The 22,128-nt window shown below is 38.0% G+C and overlaps 1 protein-coding gene across 1 annotated transcript; it reads right to left on the bottom strand.

The window, feature by feature from the left end:
* Window positions 1–9,087: 9,087 nt before the first annotated feature.
* On the bottom strand, window positions 9,088–10,845 carry LOC145448707 (baculoviral IAP repeat-containing protein 7-B-like). The gene has a single exon (XM_080327173.1). The coding sequence runs from the start codon at window positions 10,843–10,845 to the stop codon at window positions 9,151–9,153; it is 1,695 nt and encodes a 564-aa protein (XP_080183299.1). The 3' UTR covers window positions 9,088–9,150.
* Between the last annotated feature and the right edge of the window lie 11,283 nt (window positions 10,846–22,128).

Here is a 22,128-nt window from a genome sequence, read left to right as displayed (position 1 = left end):
CAGCAGAGGTAGCGGCTCATCCTCCCAGCGATAATTTCTGCGGAAATCCCCAATGATCTTTTCATCATTTACCAAACCCTGGGGATTGGATAGGGAAAGAGATCTCATCACCGATTCCCATTCCGCTTCTCCCGAATTGGTATTAAAAAAATTTCCCAGTTGGGTAGCCTGTTTGTGTCGACCAGCAGCCCTCAATTTCTTCTGCAGCGCATTAGCCAAGATAACATCCACATCCGTATTTCCAGGACCGTGGCGTATTCTTCGCATCGAATTTTCCATCCACTTTAGTAATGGCATGTCTCCTGGGTCCATCATAAGCTGAAGCATTTCTTTTTCTGATTGGATTTTAGCAGACACATTGAGTAATGGGGCTGAAACACCAGAATTCCTGTGTAGCTGTTGCTGCTGTTGTCGCTTAGTCCTTCCTCCATACTCTTTTGGAGTGGAGGTAAAACGAGGCATATTTGGATAAGTCAGGTTGTTAGGTCGGCCCTCATCCGTATCTTCATCCGATAAATCTTCGAAACTTCGTGTTGGCTTCCAAATTTCCTTTATTTCTCGAGCCAATACTCGCATACGAGTATCGTAATCGTCGTCTCCGGTGTCTTCCGCATCTTCTGTAGCATCTCTCTGTTCTCTGAAAGTCACCCGTCGAGATTCTCCATCCGCACTTCCCGCTCGTCTTCGAGAATCATTTTCCTTGTTACGACGTTCCTGCCATCCTCGATACCCCATATACTTATCTAGGGGACTCTTTTTTGGGTTTGACTCCATTTGAGGCTCCCCCTTTCCGAGGTCAATCAAGAATGGATTAGTAGGTGTATGTTTTTTTTGTTTGGCGCGTGCACCACTTCCCACATGGAAACATGGAGCCGTTCCCCTGTCGGTATCTGACAACGCGGTAGAGCCCGAAGCTGGTAGCTTAGGATAGACGGCTGTTACAGTATGACAATCCAACCCCTTGCGAACCGTCATGGTTGGCCCAGGTTTTACGTCCCGTATTTGCTGCTCAGTGAGAGGAACGTAAGCTGGTGGGTCATCTTCCGGTGCATTTGGAGATACTGTCAAAACGGGAGATTGGATTCTATCTCGCGTAGCTTGTGCATGCGACTTTCCGAGTTCAAACTCTGACGTAAGGATGTCATTCAGCACGTCGGTGGAGACCTTCCCGCTAACTTTTGTTGTGGCATCACAAACAGCTTTGAGGTCTGCTTGAGCTTTTCGAACCTCTTTCTTTGCCTTTTCTAACCCTTTCATGGTTTCCGGCAGAGCTGTCTTTACCTCCTTCAATAGCTCTGTTTGTTCAGCCACGTCCTTAGCCAGTTGTCTTTCTTGTCGCCGGACATCTTCATGGCGTTTTTGTGAAGCTTTAAGCAAGGTAATCCCTTGTTTAAGTTCGTCTGTTGCTTCTGACGGCTTTTTCCTTTTGAATGCTTTCAACATCCTTCGCATAGCCCTTCCTATTGACTGGAGAAAGTACTGTTGACAGAAGTTATTAGATCAGGTGAAGATATGTTAAAATAGATTGTAGATCCTTGCGGCGTATTCGTGGGTTGGACGTAAGCAGTAGATGCGCTGCTATTGGATCCCAAAAATACGTTCAACAGATTAGAAAATGCTCCAGGCGATACGTGCAGATAGATTGCTGCCAATATAATCAGGAGAGATACAGACGATGAAAGCAAGGATACGACAAGTACAAGCTTTACGATGGTCGTCTTGGAAAGCATCGATTGGTCAACGTCTGAACACCGGAAGTTTCCCCGTACTGGCCACCAATTTTGTTTTTATAGTGCAGCTCCACAACGATTGTTATGCGAGTAGTCCACACTTGTTCGGGTTACTTCCTAGTAAAGCGTTGCCTTTCGTTTGCTTTAGTATCCTGACGACGTCTGTAAATGGTGATTGGAGCAACAACAGTTGTAGGATTATTTCTTCTCAAGTTAACAATGACCCTGGGGTCCAGAATTTTAATCTACCTTTATCTACTGATAATCTAGAAGCTTAATACAACCAAATACTCCAATCATTAATCATGTAGACGGAAATGAGGTAACTCTATGCAAAACTTGGTTAAATTGGCATACACATCATTCATCAATTATAACACAAGGCATGGTTTAACCCAGTGATTCTCAACCGCGGCTCTCCGAGCCGCATGCGGCTCTCGACTGCTCTCCGTGCGGCTCTCACTAACGATGTGAAATCATTGATGCTTCTACGGAAATTCTAATTATTCATGATCATAAATAAATCGCGCCTTCAACACAACAAATGTACGTTTATGTTCACGTTTACTGACGCGAAGGTCATTCCCTGATCACAATAGAATCCTACGTAATACAAGTTGTACGGGTTGTGACGTAACATTACCGATAGTAATTTCGGTAGGCTTTAAATCCGAACCTTTACTGCTTTACTGAAGGCTCTGACCGTCTGACCTAAGCCTAATCAGGTGTCTGTAATGAGACGGGCGAAGTTTATTTCGCTCGAGACGGCGGCTCATATTAGAATACGGGTGACAAGAGACTCGGTCAATAAGACAATCAACGTTTGGGGTAACTGCAGGTACTTTATTTTCTTACTCTTTGCTTTGATCTTGATAGCGTTAGAAAATATCGGAGACTTTGATTCAATGATAATGTCAGGTTCAGATCAACCTGCAAAGAAATCTCGCACCCTTGTGCAAGAAAATCGGACCTTTCAAAGTGAATGGGAAGAGGCGTATTTTCAAATTGAGGAAAACGGCAAAGCGAAATGCCTTCTGTGCCCTATAATAATAAACGGTGTAAAATCTTTCAACGTTAAGAGGCATTATAAAACACATGCGGGAAAATACGACGTCTATCAAGGTGAATCAAGGAAACGGAAGTTAGAATGTCTGAAAGCAGAGCGTAGCAAACAAGGAAAAATGTTTTTTAAAAAAAAAAGAACCCGAAGAGGTAACAATAACATCATATAAGATCAGTCATCTATTGGCCAGCAATATGAAGCCATATTCTGATGGCGAAATTACGAAGCAGGCTATTGTTTTGTTTACCGAAGACAATTGTTCTCCTGCCATTCAGCAGAAAGCTAAAAAATTGCAGCTTAGCAATGATACAGTAACGCGTCGTGTCGATTGCATATCCCAAGATCTGCATGAGCAACTTATTCACAAGTCGCAAGATTTTTCTTACTACTCGCTTGCTCTTGACAGCACTAACGACATTACCGACATAGAGCAATTAGCTGTATTCATCCGGGGAGTCATGCCAGATTTCAAGATTTGCGAGGAGTTTCTTACTTTGCGATCTATTCATGGCACAACGAAGGGAACCGACATGTTTCGTGAATTTCATGCTACTCTTCAAGAAGCGCATTTAGACCCATCGAAATTATATTCATTGGCGACAGATGGCTGCCCAGCAATGCTCGGCAAAAATCTAGGTCTTCAAGGACTCGTCAACAAATGGCGTGCTGAACAGAATCTTGACGCTGTGACTTGGCAACACTGCATTATACACCAGGAAAGTCTTGTTGCTAAATCATTAAAGATGTCCAATGTGACAGATATAGTAATATCGACCGTAAATTGGATTCGAGCAAACGCACTTAACCATCGAAAATTCAAGGCTTTTCTCACCGATATTGATGCTGACCATGGAGACTTGATCATGTTCACCGCTGTACGATGGCTAAGCCGAGCTGCATGCCTCAAAAGATTTTACGCGCTACTTCCTGAGATTAAAATATTTGTCGAAGGAAAGAAAGACATCCCTCAGTTGGGAAACGAACACTGGGTTGCTGACTTGGCGTTCATGGTGGATATTACCTCACACCTGTCGTCACTAAATCGGAACTTACAAGGAAATAACAAGCTCTGTCACGCCTGGTACGGGACAGTGTCTGGTTTCATTGAGAAATTGTGTCTTTGGAGAAAGCACCTAGAGGAGGGTGTTACGACACATTTTGTAACGCTTTCAAACCACCGACAGAATGGATCATTCAAAACATATGACCAGGTTATTAGTACCTTGATTGACGGGTTTAAACGTCGAATAGAGGGAATGCATCATTCCGTACCCCTGATGAATATATTTTCAAACCCAATGGCAGTAGATGCCGCCACTGCCCCTGATATTTTTCAGATGGAACTGCTGGACTTGCAGTCCGATATAGAATTGCGACTGTTGTTTCAAAGCAATGGACTCCTTGAATTTTGGGGTGCTGTTCCTGAAGAAAAATACCCCAACCTGATAGCTAACGCATCGAAGAATGCCTGCATGTTCGGTTCAACCTATGTATGTGAAGCCCTTTTCAGCAAATTAGTGAGGATCAAAAGCAAATATCGCAACCGATTGACTGATCGTCATCTGAAACAGCTCTTGTGCACAGCTTCCTCCACGATGAAACCTCGTTATGACAAACTTGTGAAAAATCAAATTCAATTTCAAGTTTCGCACTAAGTTGCAAAATAGATAGTGATCACCACAGATTTAGCGTCACGCCTTGTTCATCCAAACTCAATTCACATGCTCTCGGAACTCAGAAAGATTGTGGATTAAGTCTCAATAAACATGTTGTGACGCTAAATCTGTGGTGATCACTATCTATTTACTATCTGGAAGAATGTAAATTGTAAATCATCCGCAATCGGCTTCAACGGTGAAGGGTATACCTCGGTATACCATCGGTGAAGGGACGTGGCTGGGTAACGTCGTTTCGGAAGTTGTCCGTATGGGGAGTGCCCGCTGTCACAGTGTCGTCTGGGGAAATTGTCGTATTTGTTTTGGCCGTCGCTGTTTGAGCCAATCGCGGTTTTGGCCGTCGCTGTTATGGCCGTCGCTGTTGTGGCCAGTCGGTGTTTTGGCCGTCGCTATTAAGGCCGTCGCTATTTTAGCCGTACACCATTTCGTTGATACCATTTTTGATGATATTTTTCTATTCTCAATAAATTACGTTATTCGTGCCATCATGCGGCTCCCGACAGAGTTGAGGTTCATAAAATGGCTCCCACAGTGAAAAAGCTTGAGAACCACTGGTTTAACCTATACATCATCATACATGATTAATAAACATTTTCAATACTCCAAGGTTTGTTTTCGCATATAATTCATGCGACGGCCTGTCCTGCCGTAAATATCAACTACATTTCAAATATTTTGTAACTCCATTCAGCATCATAATCATCAATATTATCGTGATCATAATATTTCAAAGTAACATATCAACATTAAGGACGTCATGTCTTCAGTGCAATTAAAATCACTATGACCCTCCTAATCAGGTCGCATGATACTACCCTTAACTAAGATGCCACTTAATACAGGCATTGTTGTTTGTTCAAATGTATTTTTAGTGTTGTTTATTCATTATTTCTAATGGCTTAGTTGTTCAAGAAGTTTTATAAGGTTTTTATACTGTTTTTCATTATATTTTTTCAACAACCATTCGCACCTAAAGTATCTAGGATTTTGTTTTGGTTAAACTAGAGGGTGAGCATTGTCTCTAGGGTCTGACTTCAAGTGCAGTCATTTATAGCACATTATATACATACAAGAATAACGGTCACTTTTTATTCCAGTATTAAAGTAAGGCAGCCGGCCAAGACACTCTGAGCATTGTGTATAACCGTGAACGTGACGGAATCGTGGTTTTTTAATTATTTATTTAGCCTATAATAAGGGTTCGCACCGTAAATTTCGGATTTTGTTTCCCTAAAACTAGGGCTTCAATCCCTAGGGTCCTGCTTAAAAAATAAGGGCGTAGCAGTCTATAACGCCTTATATACATACTGTAGGGATGACGAGGCCCTACAGTATTAAACATCATTCGCAATCAACAAATTAGCAATAATCAGTACAAACTGTGAAACATTCTAAATGTGGGTTGGCCAAACCTTTTAATAAACTGTGATCATGACGAAATCAATTCACCGTGCGACAAAATACAATAAAATTACTCTACGCAAGACGCAATAGAGATTCTTGACCATTCTATATCCCATAGGCCAGTTATAACAGGCATATTAACTATATCACAATATCACAAAGCAGCAGTTGCGACAAAATAAACATCAAATAAACCATGAACCGTGAAACATAGATTATATACCTTATGCACATTGTACAACACAAGGGGTTCTGACCGTTAATAACGCTTTATACATCTGCAGCAGAGATACATGAAATCAATATTATTCGTGAACTTAACCATATTCATAGAACTAGGACATTTACAGTATCCTCGGGGTAAAAGGGTTCCGTGGATTCAGCTTGTTTTTTCACCCATTCATCCTTGATCAGGTTTTCCATAGGATGCATTCGAGCCACATAGTGGAACCACAAAAGTTTAGCCCTTTCATAATTTCCATAGGTCATGTCTTTTATCATTTTGTGGTTTTCTAATATTCCTGGGTAGTCAATAACAAAGGGATTTTCATCGGAAAGGGTTTCGTTAACTCGTTTGCAAAAACATTTCAATCCAAGTTTGATATATTTGGGTGGAGTCTTTGACCACTCGTACCATCTATGAGAGGAGAGTATTCTCGCTTCATATCGTTCTTTGAATAGCCAAAAATAAAAGATCAAATCTTGTTCCGCCACATTGGAGCCCACTATTCTGGTGACATCAACATCACCATTATCATTTATTATCACGTTACTCATACTTAATTTTCTGAAAAAAATTAATAATCCTAATAAGGGTCCATTGGGTCATGCAGACGGAAATGAGGTAACTCAATGTAACACTCAATAAATTGGCATACACGTCATTCATGATTCATAGACATTTAACCTAGCAGAAAATACAATCTACAATCCATGAATTCATTGTCCATTATTATTACAGCCATAACATTTCATTTTATGTATAAGTATAGCAGCTCTTACATCAGAGGGAAAAGTATCATTAAAGAGTGTATCCGTGGTATAAATACAAAATCCGGTTCTATCCGAACAAGGCATTCTTTCCAACACCCATCCTTCAGGTATGACATCCGAAGCAGGATGTAATCCAACACAGAAGACGAACCAACAAAACTTAGCATGTTCATAATTTTCAAACAATATCATGCGGGCGATGGCTAAATGCTTTTTGTATAGCGCATCAAACAGTTTGCCGGATACTCTCAGGTTGCAAATCCTCAAGTAAGGTGTCATAAATATCTCCAGTTCATCCCGTGTTGTTGCAGCCCACTTGCCAAAATCTTTATGTTCATATTTCTTTTCAAAGGAATCGAAGAAAACGTCAAGTTCATGCTTTACTCTAGCAATTTTTTCACCCATATTTTCTTAATATAGAGAATTTTACGTTGATTATTGGACCGGAAACTTTCCTTACTAACATTCTTAACACATATAAGTATGACAATACTTCCAAAATATTCAATAATTGTGATAAGCATACTAGATACATAGCAATTTACTTAGCATACATATCAGTCCAGTTTCTAGCCATCTTCTGATAACTTTCATAGTCATCCCGATACAGTCTGGCGCTCTCAACATCCATTGGATCTTCTGGGTTAGGGGAAGCCAATAATGACGAAATCGAGACCAATACTTTTCCCAACGTTAAAGCAGGTGACCATTCATTTGCAAGAATGTCAATACATATGGTACCTTTACGGCTTATATTCGGATGGAAAATTCTGGTTTCAAATTTGATCTTCGGAGGCTTGAATGGATATTCCGTTGGAAATTCAATTCTAAGGAGAAATGTCCCTTTTTCATATGGTGTTTTTGAGGGTCCGCGCAAAAGTGCTTGCCAAACATAGATGTCTGACTCGTCCAATGGCCCTGCTTGCAAAATCACAGGATTTGTTTGAATTTCTTGATCGATCTTTCGCCTTTCCACATGTAATCTATGTTTTGCCATTCGGTGTAGATTAATATTATCCAACAAGACTTGATACACATAAAAAGAAAAGAAAACATTACTAATTCAGTCGTTTATCCATAGTATACATAGCCCGTGAAAAACCGGCAATAGTTCTGCTAGTAATGTTCCAATCTTCATCCACATTAGCTATAGCCAACACATATCGTAGAAATACATACAAGTAGTATGCAGGGCTCTCTCCAAAGTTTTCTTCCACAATTTGCTCCAGTACTCTTTTGGCGCATTTCAATTGTTCCGCCACCTCATGGTCCCGGTATAACCAGACAAGAAAATCCTTCAATACGTATTCCATGTCATTGGCTGTAAGAGTCGGAAAGTTTTCTATTTTTTCTTTTATTCTTTCATGTACAATCCCCATCCTTAGCCAGGCAACTCTGCTGTCAGGTATAGTATGGTATGGACATGGTCTAAACTTTTTCCGATTCAATTCCCTCTTCTGTGGGTCTTTAGGCACATACTCATACTTTTCATAATTGACTTCCAACATGTCACAATTAAAGATCAAACAAATTCTTAATACCTTATCATAAAAAACCAAACATCATTAAACACTCATCAAATCTTGATTAACAAGCCCACCCAATTTCATAAATTACCGTTTTTAATTCTAGATGTCATATTATACATAATATTTAGTCCTTAAAATAACAAAATATTTTATACATCTATTTATGTAGCAGAAAATTCGAGGCAAATCAGTTGATCATTTTACAAACATTCTTTTATCCATTGTGTTGAAAAGTTATCCTTCCTGGGATGCATACGAACAATGTGCTGGTACCAAAGAAACTTGGCTTCTTTATAGTTTCCCAACGTAATAATTGCAATCCGATTATGTTCTTTAATAGCAGCATGATACCCCATAGCCTTGCCTTGCGGAGATAAGGCACTTCCGTAAACTTTGTCAACATACAGCGTCAGCATTCCGACAATGTCATTGGGTCTTGTCATAGCCCATCTTTGCCATCTATCCATCTAATTGTTTGAATTTTTCCTTTGGGGTATTTTTCCATATCTCAAAATTTTGATGATGGTATTCCTGTTCAAATTCATCATAGTATTCATTAATTTGTTTCTTGGCTAGCGTAATTTCCCAATTCTCTAATACTCTAGTCATCTTAATACAGAATAAAGTACTTTAAAATCATATGTTCAATTTCACGAATAATTGATTCATACGCGCAAAAGCAACCAGTAACATCATGCATTATACATATGCATCTAGAGCATTCATGCCACAAAACAATAGTCCTGCCTGCTCCATCAAGCTCTATACACCTTTATCTTTTCAAGTATTGTTTCACCACAAATGTTGCATCTTTCGGTATTTGTTGCACACTTTTCACAACTACATAAATGTCCACAAGGTACAAAAGTAACTTCACTTTTGTTCCTCTTGCAATTTTTGCAAAGAACTACCTCTTGTATTTCTTTCAAACTTTGCGCGATTTCACCCACCGACATTGTTTCTGCAACTGCCGCTTCTTTCGTTTCTTTGTTGTTGTTCACTTCGTGATTATTTTCAGATATGCTATCGCCTTGTTGTTGTGTTGTTTTCGTTGGACTGGCGGTAATTGTATTTACTGTCTCCAGTAAGTCCTGAATTATATCATCAGTAGAGAAATGATCATTAGTCTGTCTATTTATAGTTCCTTCTATTTGATCTCTCGTAAATCCCATGTCTTCCAGTTGCATCCTGTTTATGTATTGTCCAGATAACCTTGGTCGATTATGGTTCCTTCGTATCTCCTCTCGTGGCGCATCAAGACATATTGCATTTCTTATCGATGGTCGATTGAGATTGGGATGTTCATCTCTTAGTCGTAAAACGAAATCAATACCTTTCATTTGCAAAACATATTCGCAACCAGGGAACCACTTTGCGTGTTCTGTCCACGGCTCATCATTGTAGTTCCAGTTTTGTAATCCTCCATTGCAGTAAAAGCATTTCGCTCTGTCCGAACCCCCGAGATAATACATACCCGCTTTAGCCAATTGTTCCGCTGTTGCGAGGACCCTGGGCCATTTTTCATTAAACGAAGATATTCTTTGCTGTAACGATGTCATATGCAAATTTATCGGGTAAAGGCAAGGGAATCTTTCCACCAACTGGAGTTGTTCTTCTGGCGATGGATCCGGAGGTTCTCCCCTATTAGCAGTTAACCTTTCAATTTTTATTTTAAGTTCATCATCTGCCTGATTTCTCTCGGAGTCTGTCAAGGACATGTTTCCCGCATACTCGTTATTTGCCATTTTGCATTTTGTAAAATGTTTTTTATGTTCTTCAAGGACATTATCAGTGGGTGCCCAATTTCTCAGTACTCCTGAGCATGAAAAACACTGCGTTCTGTCAAGGTTTCCTAGGTAGAAAAATCCCTGTTTTGCCAATTCCCCCACCAAGTATGGAGTAGGATAGGAAGGCCATTTGTCAAAGGTTCTTCTTCTCTCTATTTCACTTCTCAAATTTGCTGATCGCAATGAAGTCTCATGTTCTTGGTCACAAATGTTCGCAAACACGGTCTGAGGTAAGGGACATTTTTCCTCTTTGATAGTCGGTCTTTGCACATTCCGATTAGTTTGCTGACTTCTTGTAGTAAGGTTAAGGTGGCACCTAATTTGTTCAAAAAGGAGCCTCCTGGAACAATTTGAAATAGGCAAGTTATAACCATGTTGTCCGGTCATCATGTCACAAGTAGATTTATGCCACTTGTCATCAAAAGCATCATCTCCAGTGACCCATTTTTCCACAGATACGCCACAGCAGTAACATCTTACTCTATCTTGAAATCCTGTCCAATAGAAACCAGCAGCGGCTAGATAACTCGGTATCACAGGAGTTTCTTTCGAAAAATGTTTGAACGTTGCAAGTCTGTAATTCTCAACCCGGTGATCTCCAGGTGGAATATAAATGCAACTATGTCCAGGAGGATCACGATCTCTTTTCATCAGAATGCCCATAGTTTCAATTCGATTGCTTCTTGGTATAATGGCTTTTGACAGAACAGGCAATCAATAATACCAATCAAAATGGTTAAATACAATCGTACCAATCCAATATTCTAGTATTAACACATAAACCTTCTGTTCTTAAATGAAAAACAAAGACCATTAAAATTTCATGTAACAAAAACATGTTAATAACAATAGTTTTAATGTATCGAATTTCAATTTTACACAATCTTAAATTTATCCCATTAATAACGGATTTTATCACTTTCACAATTAACATTGATTCCATTAATTCCATAGCTTAGGCGTTTTAACCTACTAATTAATAATGTGTATTATGAGCAAGATGATAAAAATTTTCCAGATATTGTCTCATCGACTCAGTTTCTCTATTCACTCTTTTTGAGCAAATATATATATATCCTTCCATAGTAGTTGTTTCATAATCCAATGCCAAATATCCTTTTACCCCCAAATTCTTTTGGCTATGCCATGACCATTTGGAGTTGGCACTTCCCACATAATCAAGATTAGTTATGCATATCCAAATTCTGGTATATTTCATCACTAATCCTCGTATGACTTCATATACTACTCGCCTTATTCCTGAGGGTGGTATTCTTCTGATTACTCCCAATAGTGTTTCCGTAATTATAGTCCATGAATTTTCATCAGGCTGTATCGTCTGCTCTTTCCATACTATTACACGTTGTTGTTGAGATGAATTTTTCACTATGGCAGAATCTTGGGAGTCTTCGGAGTCTGTTTCATATAATTCATCTGGGCTTGAATCATTGTCTGTGTCTTCTTCTGACGTCCAAGCACAAGATTCATCACCATCACATGCTTTCGGTCTCTTATACCAATTTTGTTCCTTTTCAAAAAAAGACTTGAGCACATTCATCAGGACGCTGAGACATTTAGGTTTTTTTGTTAGTTCAACCTCATCCAGTTGTGTCAGCAGGTTTTGAAAAATAGTCGCATTATGACTCCTTATTTCATATAAATACATTATCCCACTGTGACACAATAACAAAATAATATGCTTATTCTATAATTCTCACTCATATATGTACTTAAATAGAAACACTTCATAGCTTTATAAACATGTGGATTATAACACAAGTATACTCATCTACGCCTATATTGTTTCCCAAAAGATTCAATTTCTGATTGGCACTTACATCGAATGATACTGATCATAGTGACAACATTGTTTCAATGTTCCAATGACCTAAAGTTAGGATCACGAGCAACTATCTCCAAAAATAGTTGAAACCTTTCCTCCAAGGCCACCCTTCTTTTCCAGAGCCACTCCTGTAAGTAATGGGGAATAAGTGATCTTGATACCCCATTCAGTCTTCTAATAGCAGCTTTAAAAAAATTCCAAGACACCTCGATCAATTGTGTATTTATGCCTTCTGTGGTGACAAATTCGCGATCATGATTTACCATTGAATGTTTATAATTCATTCCCAGGCTTTCCAACTTGCGGTAACTGGCAAATGAATCAGTCCATATAGTGGATCCCTCTTTTACGTGTTTCATAATTATTTCTGATAATACAGAGGTTTTTCTTCCTTCTTCAGGTACCAATTCTGCAAACATTTCTCGCGTTTTCATATCTATTCCAGCCAAAACCCAGCGTTGGCGTATTATTCTTCCACGATTAAATTTTCTTTTGGCCACAAACGTCTCATCAATTTGAATTACATGTGATTTACCTTGTGATATTCCCCCTATTAGGGTACCTCTTCTTTCCATCTCCCCAGAGCATATCTTACGAAGTTTCTTGGTCCAATTCACCATTGTTCTCTTGCTGACGTTTGCTTCAAAAGCTATTTGTCGTTGAGATACATCTATGGTCCAAAGATAAATCATCATTACAAGTTGGGTGAGTCTTATTTTGCTTCCTTCGAATAGTGATCTCTTCCTTATAGACGTGGTAGTCCGGCACTTTGAAACCGGACACCTCCATCTATATCCATCCATAGTTCTTTTGCATTTTTCTTCATTCATTTGTTGTCCACATTTAAAACATGTTGCCTTTTGAACAAGGAGTTGCCGTGATCGCAGAAACTTTATACATTTTCGTTCACTTGATATTATTCCACATCGAGCAAGATTGAATAGATTTCTTCTTTTCCTGGGTTCTTTAGTCTTCATATTTATTTAAAACCTAATTGTCTTTTCAAAAGTAGTTTCTGTATATATTAACGTTGACATATCAAGTTTCAGGCAGTTACTTTCAGAGCCATAAACCTACAGTCAGCTTCTTTTATGGTTATTTCATGCGTCTTCGCCCACGAGTAGATTTGAACTTCCGGAAAGATTATCCACATTATGAGATCTCTTTCAGAGTCTCCTTTTTTTAGAAATTCCCTCATTTCAGGATTTACTCTTTTCAAAATTGTTACCCAGTTTATGCAGATTTCTGCAAACGCCATTTGTATAGGTTTTTCAGGGTAAATGCTTCCGGCATAAATTTCTTCCCACTCATCTTCGATCAGATGTTTTCCAGGCCAATGATTGTTACATGTAATGAGACCATACTTTTGTTTCCAATATTGTAGTCGTGGATTTAATTCGTCGTACATTATATCACATAAGTGATCCGTTAATGTATATGTTGTCAACAGAAACTTCAGCGACTTTAATCCTTTATCTATTAGTGTTTCTTTTTGGGGTATCCATATTGAATGTTGCATTTCCGGATCATCACAACGCAATCCCAAACACATTTTGATACCTTTTAGTAAATCCTTTATACAAAATATATAAGGTCAGTTACATATTGCCATTTTACAATATTACAATACATATACTTAAGCATTTTACATTAGTTTAATAATAACTAGCCAAACACTAGCGGCCCAAGTACATTTTGAATGTATAGTCACATGATTAGAAAGACTTTTCATTTCATCATAATATAACCTTGATTGTTTACGGACATAGGGTCTTTTGGTAGACGTTCCATTATTATATCCGTTTAATTTTAAAACCTTCAAATATGGCAATTTTCTCCGTAGAGAATCACTAAGAAATTGAACGTGATTATAACTAAGATCAATAGTATGTAGATATTTGAACGAGATATTGGAAGACAGAGAAAAATATTGTAAGTTATTATAGTGCAACGTTAATCTCTCTATATTACACAAAGATTCGAGCATTATCATATCAAACTCAACCAGTCTATTTTCATCCAAGTGTAGCGTTTCCAGTTTCCTCAGTCCTTGGAACGCCCCTTCTTCTATAACGTTTATTGCGTTTCTTGATAAATCCAGTATTCTTAAACGACGCAAATGAATGAATGTCCCGTTCTTTAGTCTCTTTATGACATTATTATCCAAATATAGTCTTTTTAGGTTTTCCATGCTGGAAAATATCGATCCTTCCACCTCTATTAGCAAATTGCTGCTTAAGTACAAACTTTCTAGTTGTTGTAAGCCTGAAAAGCTTTCCTTTTCAATTCGTGTGATGTAATTTCGCATCAAGTTTATCTCCCTGAGCTTTTCATTTTTGTAGAAGACACCTCCTTGTAGTATTTGGATTTTATTCCAACCACAATGCAACACCTCTATGTCTTTATATTTTTCCAATTGTTCTTTGGTTATTTCCCGTAAGCAGCTATCGTTGATGAATATCTTTACTGTATTCCGACAAGATTTTGCAAGATATATCTTATCAGGATCCGGAATTCTTGTATAACTCGAATGGTCACACCAAAGTACCAAATTGCTTCCTTGCATGCATTCCGGGTATAACATAGTTCGTCTTTCATTGGTTGTACACTTTTTTTGTTCGATTGTTTCCGGATAAATAGCATAACACATGCCCAGCCATAATACTAGTAGTTCCACTCGGTTCATTTTACTTATGAATTAGATAATCCACTTTGTTACTTTACTCCTTTGAAAAAGGTCTTTTGTAAGTCAAAACCTTATTTACATTCGTTGTCATTACTCATAATTGTTCCGGTATTATAGAGTCAATGTTCACACTTTCCCCTTCGTAGGGATAAGGATGTATTTCTATACGCCTTATCCTTTTTGTTCGCCAATGTATTGAACTTGAATAACCTTTTATTCCCAAATTATTTTGACAATTCCAATGTTCCGTATGTGGTGGATCTTTACAAATTTCTCTCTCCTGGTACACATCCTTTGTTATATTAGTGTTTGTAAGTTTCATCACAAGTCCTCTAAATAATTCATACAACATGACTCTTCTCCCCAAAGAGGTGTATTCCTTCGCTCTTATTTCAAATATCTCTTCTACCACATGATTGAATTTATCAAGAATTTCTTCGGTTAATTCCTCATCTAGGGCCGCCTCTTCTAGGCCATTGTCTGTTTGTTTAACCCAATCAACTCGGTCCGTAAGCAGTTCCCATACTCTTTCTTTTAACTGGTATATTCCATACTTGCTGTCATATTCTTTAAGATTCAATAGATCCAACTCGTCATATACATCGTACAAAAGACACCAATTTGATGGATCGTAACTTTCAATATAATCAAAATCTAACATTCTTTTTTTCCTTCCTGCATCGACATATTCACCTTTTTTCAAACAAATGGAAATTTCGCACAATTTACCATTTTCAGGATATGACAATTCTCAAGACTCATGCAATTACTTTTACTTTTCACTCATAGCTTATAAAGTATACTCCATACTCGTTAAGACATTTATCAATTCATTAATCACCCAATACTTATTAGTCAATAAATCTCTCCCCCCCCCACAAGGGATTTAATTATTTTGTAATTTTCTATTTTCTGGTTTATATTTATATAATTTTTTTTCCTTATGAGGATTTTTTTAGTATATGGATTTTGTCATTTGGTTTCGACAATCATTTTTTATCAATTTTTATGATTTATGAACATATTCCGACATTTTATTATTTTTTTTGGATTTTTTTGGTGGGGAAAGTTATAAAACATATCAATTGAAACAGGACCAGGAAAAGTAATATTACTCATCATCTCTGCCTTCCCTTCCATAGAAAATATTTAGACACGAGTATCTCTGAATGACAAACTACTCAATTCAATGGTCATTTATACAGAGTTTTTCATATTAAATATTACACAACTACGTCTCACATAGACTATCAGAAGAAGGGTGCCATGAGACAGGAATGTGAGTAATTTGCAAAATGTTACTTTTCAAAACTATTACATAATCAAGTACTGGATAAACAACTAGAGGTTAAGTCCATTATTACGCAAATTATGTACAGTGCAATAAAGAATTTACATAATCGGAAAAATATTATAATAATCAGCAATAACTTAAATAGCAGCAAATTGGTATGAGGATCATACTAAGAGATTTTGGCAGAGCGTAACTTACAAGCGAAATAAAAATAATTACGCCTTCGTCAGCGTTTAGAAAATATAATTCGATTAGCAAAACGTTTTAAAATGAACACGAGGTGATTTGTGATAGGATAGGTGGTCTGGGGCCGTTACAGACTAAATTTTTACACGAAAATTGCAGCCGAAAATACGTACATAACATTCAATATTATAGGAAACAAACACCGTACAATTCTTCATAATCGACAATAACAAGTTCTTCTCGAATTTAAAAAGTTTTTGCAATAAAGATAGGTCGTTCTTGCATTCAAGTATTCAAGTTCTCATAGTCCCCGGGTTGTTATTCTAGGGGAGGTGGTAGTGGGAACAATCCCAGCGATTGATCAATGTATCGGAATCTTTTAATAAAAAGGGAAACTGTATTAATAACTGAGTATATATATATATATATCGTAAAATACAGGTATATAGTTTCAACTTTTGCTAATCTCAAGTTTTTACTATAACCGGCTTCTATGCTTTTCCCGTTAAGTTTGACTTTTGGTAGTGGTGCCGAATTGATAAGTTTGTCCTAAACCACCACCAGTCAGCCCTTCATAATTCAGTTATCATGGCTTATCTAATAGGCTAGCCCTAAAAGTCCAGATCAACCTATCCCATCATAAATATTACGTTTCTAACGTGTTTCTGAAGACAATTTATAGATCAAACTAATAGTAGCTTATTTTAAAATCAGCCCATATTACCACTAGAGGCAGCATGGGGTCCGTCTACACTGGTTCTTCGTAAAGCTACCATTCGGGTCGGAGCCTCTAGTCTGTTTGGAAACCTACTGTCTCTACTGGTTGAAGACTCAATATCAAACATCAATGTAGTTTCCGAATTGGTTTTTTTGACTATTTGTTTGTCTCCCTCTTTTTTTAACGAGTTTTCAAAGGTTGATTCCGGCACTTGATCAATCGGTAGAATAAAAACGCCTCCCACATAACCAAACGTGCTCGTGGACCCGTATGTAAATCTCCATTGTTCTAGATTTCCCCCAAATAGGAACTCAAATTCTGCGTCCATCCGACATCTCGTAAAACAAAATGTTCGCATGTTTTTTGCCCCCCGATATTGTTGCAACAGGAGAGCTATGGCGGTTATTATCGCTTCTGGATATAACACATAAAGCACTATATGTCCTTTATCTCTTTCGGTGTTTTGATCTAGTCCTTTGTGCATACTACAAGCTTCTTTTAAATAGTCATGGCATAATGTCATAAGTTCCAAAATCTGCCCGGTATTCTTGAAATACGGTCTTACGTGCCTCATAAGGTAACATTGTTTACATTCACCGCTCCCAACCGGGTGAAAAGGATTTCCTATTTTTGTCCAGTCCTCCTTGGTGTACATACATTGTTGCCAATATTGTACCCTTGGATTGTCCCGCTCACAAGTGCCGAACAAGAGGCTCATCAAACGATCCCGAACCGGCGCAGTTTTTATGGTTTCCATTACCATCTGCTGCCTTTGCGTAAGATCGAACTGCATTGCCCACTCGTAGACAACCTTGTGATCCGTATTAGGGTTGCACAATAGACCGTAGCACATTTCTTTCTTCAATTAGTTCACTATTTATAACTCTAGAATACAGAATGTTTCTTCTTTTATTCATACAACCAATAGTAAATTGATTCATATCAATGTGAAACCATACCACCTCATTGATTATGTTAGTTAAACAATATGCGAGAATATATTTAACCATCAGCATGATGTGATGTAGATTGAAGTTGAGCGATAGGTGGTTGGTGCCGAAAAATGATACCGCCAAAAGATGTATACGTCCCACCTGACATAACATTGCTATTATGCGGCAAGTCGTGGCTTGTTAAAGATGGCGTCTGTAAGGGCGTCAAGAAAGGACTACTTGTTGATGTTGAGGAGCTGGTCTCTATTTCTTCCCTTCTATTCTGTTTGTTTGAGGCAGTTTTTCTTTGTGAATATGGTTTTACGTTTGCTACCTTTCGATTTTTTACGTGTTTTCTACGATAGTCATTTCGCCATGGCCATTCTTTGACCTTTTCATTACTTGCTCCCATTCCTTCGAAGAAGGTCTCCGCGTAATGTCTAGTTTGATTCTTAATGTCCTCGAAAAAATCATTCCATCGTTGTAATCTCTCTGTCTTTTTCACCCCTCAAAGTTCCTCATACCATAGTTCGATATTTTCAATAGATAGCTCCCATAATTGTTCTTTGGTTATTGAGGCAGACATTCTTTAATTTACGACACCGTGTTATTTTTACACCTTAAAAAATAATAATATTTCTTTCAGCCGAGATTATTGTAAGATATCGTCGACGATATTCCAAACACTGAATCTTGCTAACTCTTTATTAATCCTATTTGGGGTTAATTATTCCTTTACCAGGTAAAGAAAAGTGTCATCTTTGGCCACTTGTCAGCCTAACAATTCTTGATTTTCTTACTTCAGGGCCGGCTAATCCGTGGCCCCCAAGGTAATTTCCGAAATTTCCAATATCAAGAATGGATTGCACTTATTGTGAACTTGCAAGGTCAAGCAAAAATTATATTTGTTTGGATGTGATGACTAAAATATCCATTACGACGTATTGGCAGATCCGTCAGCCAGTCCATAATGGTATATTTTTATACACTACAATAAAGCAGAATAATTTGCGCCAGATTCATCTAGAGTAAAATTTTTCACAAGCTTAACGTAATATTTTGCCACTCGATTCCTTGTTTTTAATATTGCTGCCCATTTTGTGACCATGGAAAAACGGCCAATTTATTTAGATTGAGCCTAACTATACTTGCAATTTCGGGACAAAGTGTCGTTGAACATGTGTGACCTTGCGTTTGCGTTCGCGGTAATATCGCTGACTATGAAACCTAAGTACGGAAAGATTGACGCATGTTGATCGCAAGTTGGCTTTCGTTATCAATATGGCCAGGCGCCGCATAGCCCGATCCGCGTAAACTCAGCCCAGCCATATACGGTAAGCCCGCAACACAGCCAAGTTACAATATCATTGGTCTATGAACTTCAAAAGCTTTTCGCGCTTCGCGCGGTAGTGGCATGCGCAGTATTTCGTCAATCGAATGTGACCCTAGGGCTGGAAAAGGTTGGCCAGCCTTGACTAAACCAAACTTTTATTTTGTATCACATACCAGCCTAATTGTTTTCTCTTTCTTATAATCTGCTGAATAACCTGTCATTATCCCATGGTTACACAAGAATTCCCTTTTTCAAACGAAAACACAGTCGTCCACAGCATGTAATTGTTTCACTATGAGGCACAGAAAACATAACATATCTTGTAACAGTCGTAAAGTTGTTAATGTACATTTAAGATTTTGCTGATCACATCACTTTGTACATTTTGATCGCATAGTTTTCCAATTTTACTCGTTATTATGGGGGCACCAAAATAATCTATCAAGGCGCCTGAGAGTTGCCTCGTCAAGAGATCGTAACTGTTCATGATCTGAGGATAGATCGGAATCGCTACTATTAACTCCAGAGTCAGTATCGGGTAGAGTATTCAGACTCTCATCCGAGTCTGTCAAATCACTAGACTCGGAATTCGAATAAGGCCCTAATTCATGATCTGAGTAAAAATAGGATTCTATATCATCATGTCCAGAATCAGTATACGACGAGATACTCAAACTTTCATCCGAGTCGGTTAGATCTAATTCCGAATCGGTACTATCTCCCCAAATCGAAGGGTTTCTTTCAAAATAGCTTTCCAAGGTGGCCTCATCAATTTCTTGTTCATTTTCCTCATTTTCATCTGCTTCAGGCGATGTTTGGCATGATTTGAGAATTTCATCTATATTTTTTAATACAACAATCCACCTTCCAGTCAAGATTTGTTCATCCAGAACAGAGGCCTCCATGGCATCAGCACTTGTCATGGCTACAGTTATACCAGAAAAGAGATGTATTGTTGTTTCTTGACCCTATATATACCAAGTCTGTGGAAATGTAATAGGTCTATGTGTCATAAATTTTCCAAGAATGCCACAGGAAGCTTTCATTTTTCTTAGCGAGTTCGCACCACAGTACGCAGTGATCATGCTATTCGTCTTATTTTGATTCATCACCCTTTGTGACAAATACCACACTAGGATATAACCATGATATCCATTATCCTAAATCAATCTCGATGTTCATCTTTATTGCTACATTATCCGTATTTTATATGAGGCCGCGCTCAAAGCGAAAACTTTCTATCAATTATAATCAGGTGAATTAAAATTGTAGGTGATTGTACCAATTTTATGTCCTGTTTCTTCATCTAGTACAAGTTCTTTTATTGTCTAACAATTGTACCTGAACTTGAGCGACCCTTGGTCATTAAATAACGGATCTTGTGACGGAACATCGCCTTCCTAACACACCTATCTTTCAGGATTTATACCTCTATTGCTCAATTCATCTTTCTCGGTTATCAATATAGTGTACTCATACCTCTTTCAAATACCAAACTACCAACTCGCATTCTAAACACGGTGTACTTCATTATCATCATGAATCACAGTCAGATTCGGATGAACATGTTTGATCCACGTTAACGCGAAGAATTACAAAAATCGGACCTAATTTTTGGTTCATGACCCTCTGTGTGGCACGCCCATTGAGAAATACTGATTAGATGCTCTCTTACTACCTAGCTAATTAGTTACTGTATCGTTCTAAATATTTGGCTGTAACCAATAAGCTACACCATTCATACATCAATAATTCTTGTTCTCGGTCCATTGCCAACCTGAGCACTGCGCAAACGGCTACGGTTTGTGTATCAATCTCTCTCACTTTTACTGGTTCAATTTAACTCAGACATTAACTTAAGCGCTCATTCATTTACAAAACTTGATATTAAAGCTAAAAGCGACATAAATTAAGTGGTAGTATGTCATGCACCATTTTCCAAGTACGATTTTGCGCCATTTTGATTACATACATTCTTGCTTGGTTTAACCCATCCGCGTGGTGGCGCCCATAACCTGCGAATCAAATCTCGTGCTTTTAATTATTTTGAATCACAAAATTATTCACCAATTCGCATAGCTTGTCACCAAATGCAATCCCAATATGACGTGACTTATACATCAGTTGCCATTTTCCGACTGCTTTCGGCAAGAAAATTTAGGATCGAATTTCTTATAAAATTTCAAGGCATCATGCAGCTGCTCCAATCGGCAAGGCAACTGCCGGCCATTCTTGGCCTTATTCAGAAGGTTCAAAAACCCACCTGCGTTGCTACCTACTACACTATTGTGTGTTGCTATAAAACTGTACACGTTTTTTTGGCTTTTTCACTATAGCCTATGCTACCAACGTCGGTATACTTTCAGCGAACTATATAAAAATGTTCACGCAACCAATCTGTTCCGAGTAACTTCCTCTGCAAACTACAACTCCAAAATGTAGTTCTTTTTACCCTCAGTAGTCAACTAACCATTCCTTCAGTATCGTATCATTTGTTTCTTTTTATAATAAAACCTTCGTACAATTATCCAGTACTAGTGAACCAGCGTTTAAGCTGCCGAATTATCTACGATTCATGCGCCATCTCCAATACGCAACATTTACTTTTATAGATGCAGCCACGCAACAATAGTTACCTTTCAATAAAATAACTGTGCTACATACATGATAACGGCTACTATCAAAAATAAACATCTATCACTACCCAAGTTTCACTTAGTAATGTTTTGTAATCTACCTACTTACTTGAGTATTTTTAAATCTGGCCAAATTTACTTTTATTTTTAAGACTACCTCACTAGTTTGACCACCACTATTATTGGCACAAACCCGATACCTTGCTCTTAATTTCACTTACTTGTAACTACATGACATTTGAGGCGTGATATGAGAAAATAACATTCTCATCTATTTCAGCTTAGTGCTCCTAGATTAATTTAATCACAAGGTGACTA

Source organism: Botryllus schlosseri, chromosome 10, assembly GCF_051294905.1.
Source record: "Botryllus schlosseri isolate E-star chromosome 10, Bs_hap1, whole genome shotgun sequence".
NCBI lineage: Eukaryota > Metazoa > Chordata > Ascidiacea > Stolidobranchia > Styelidae > Botryllus > Botryllus schlosseri.
This window is presented reverse-complemented; position numbering and strand designations above follow the sequence as displayed.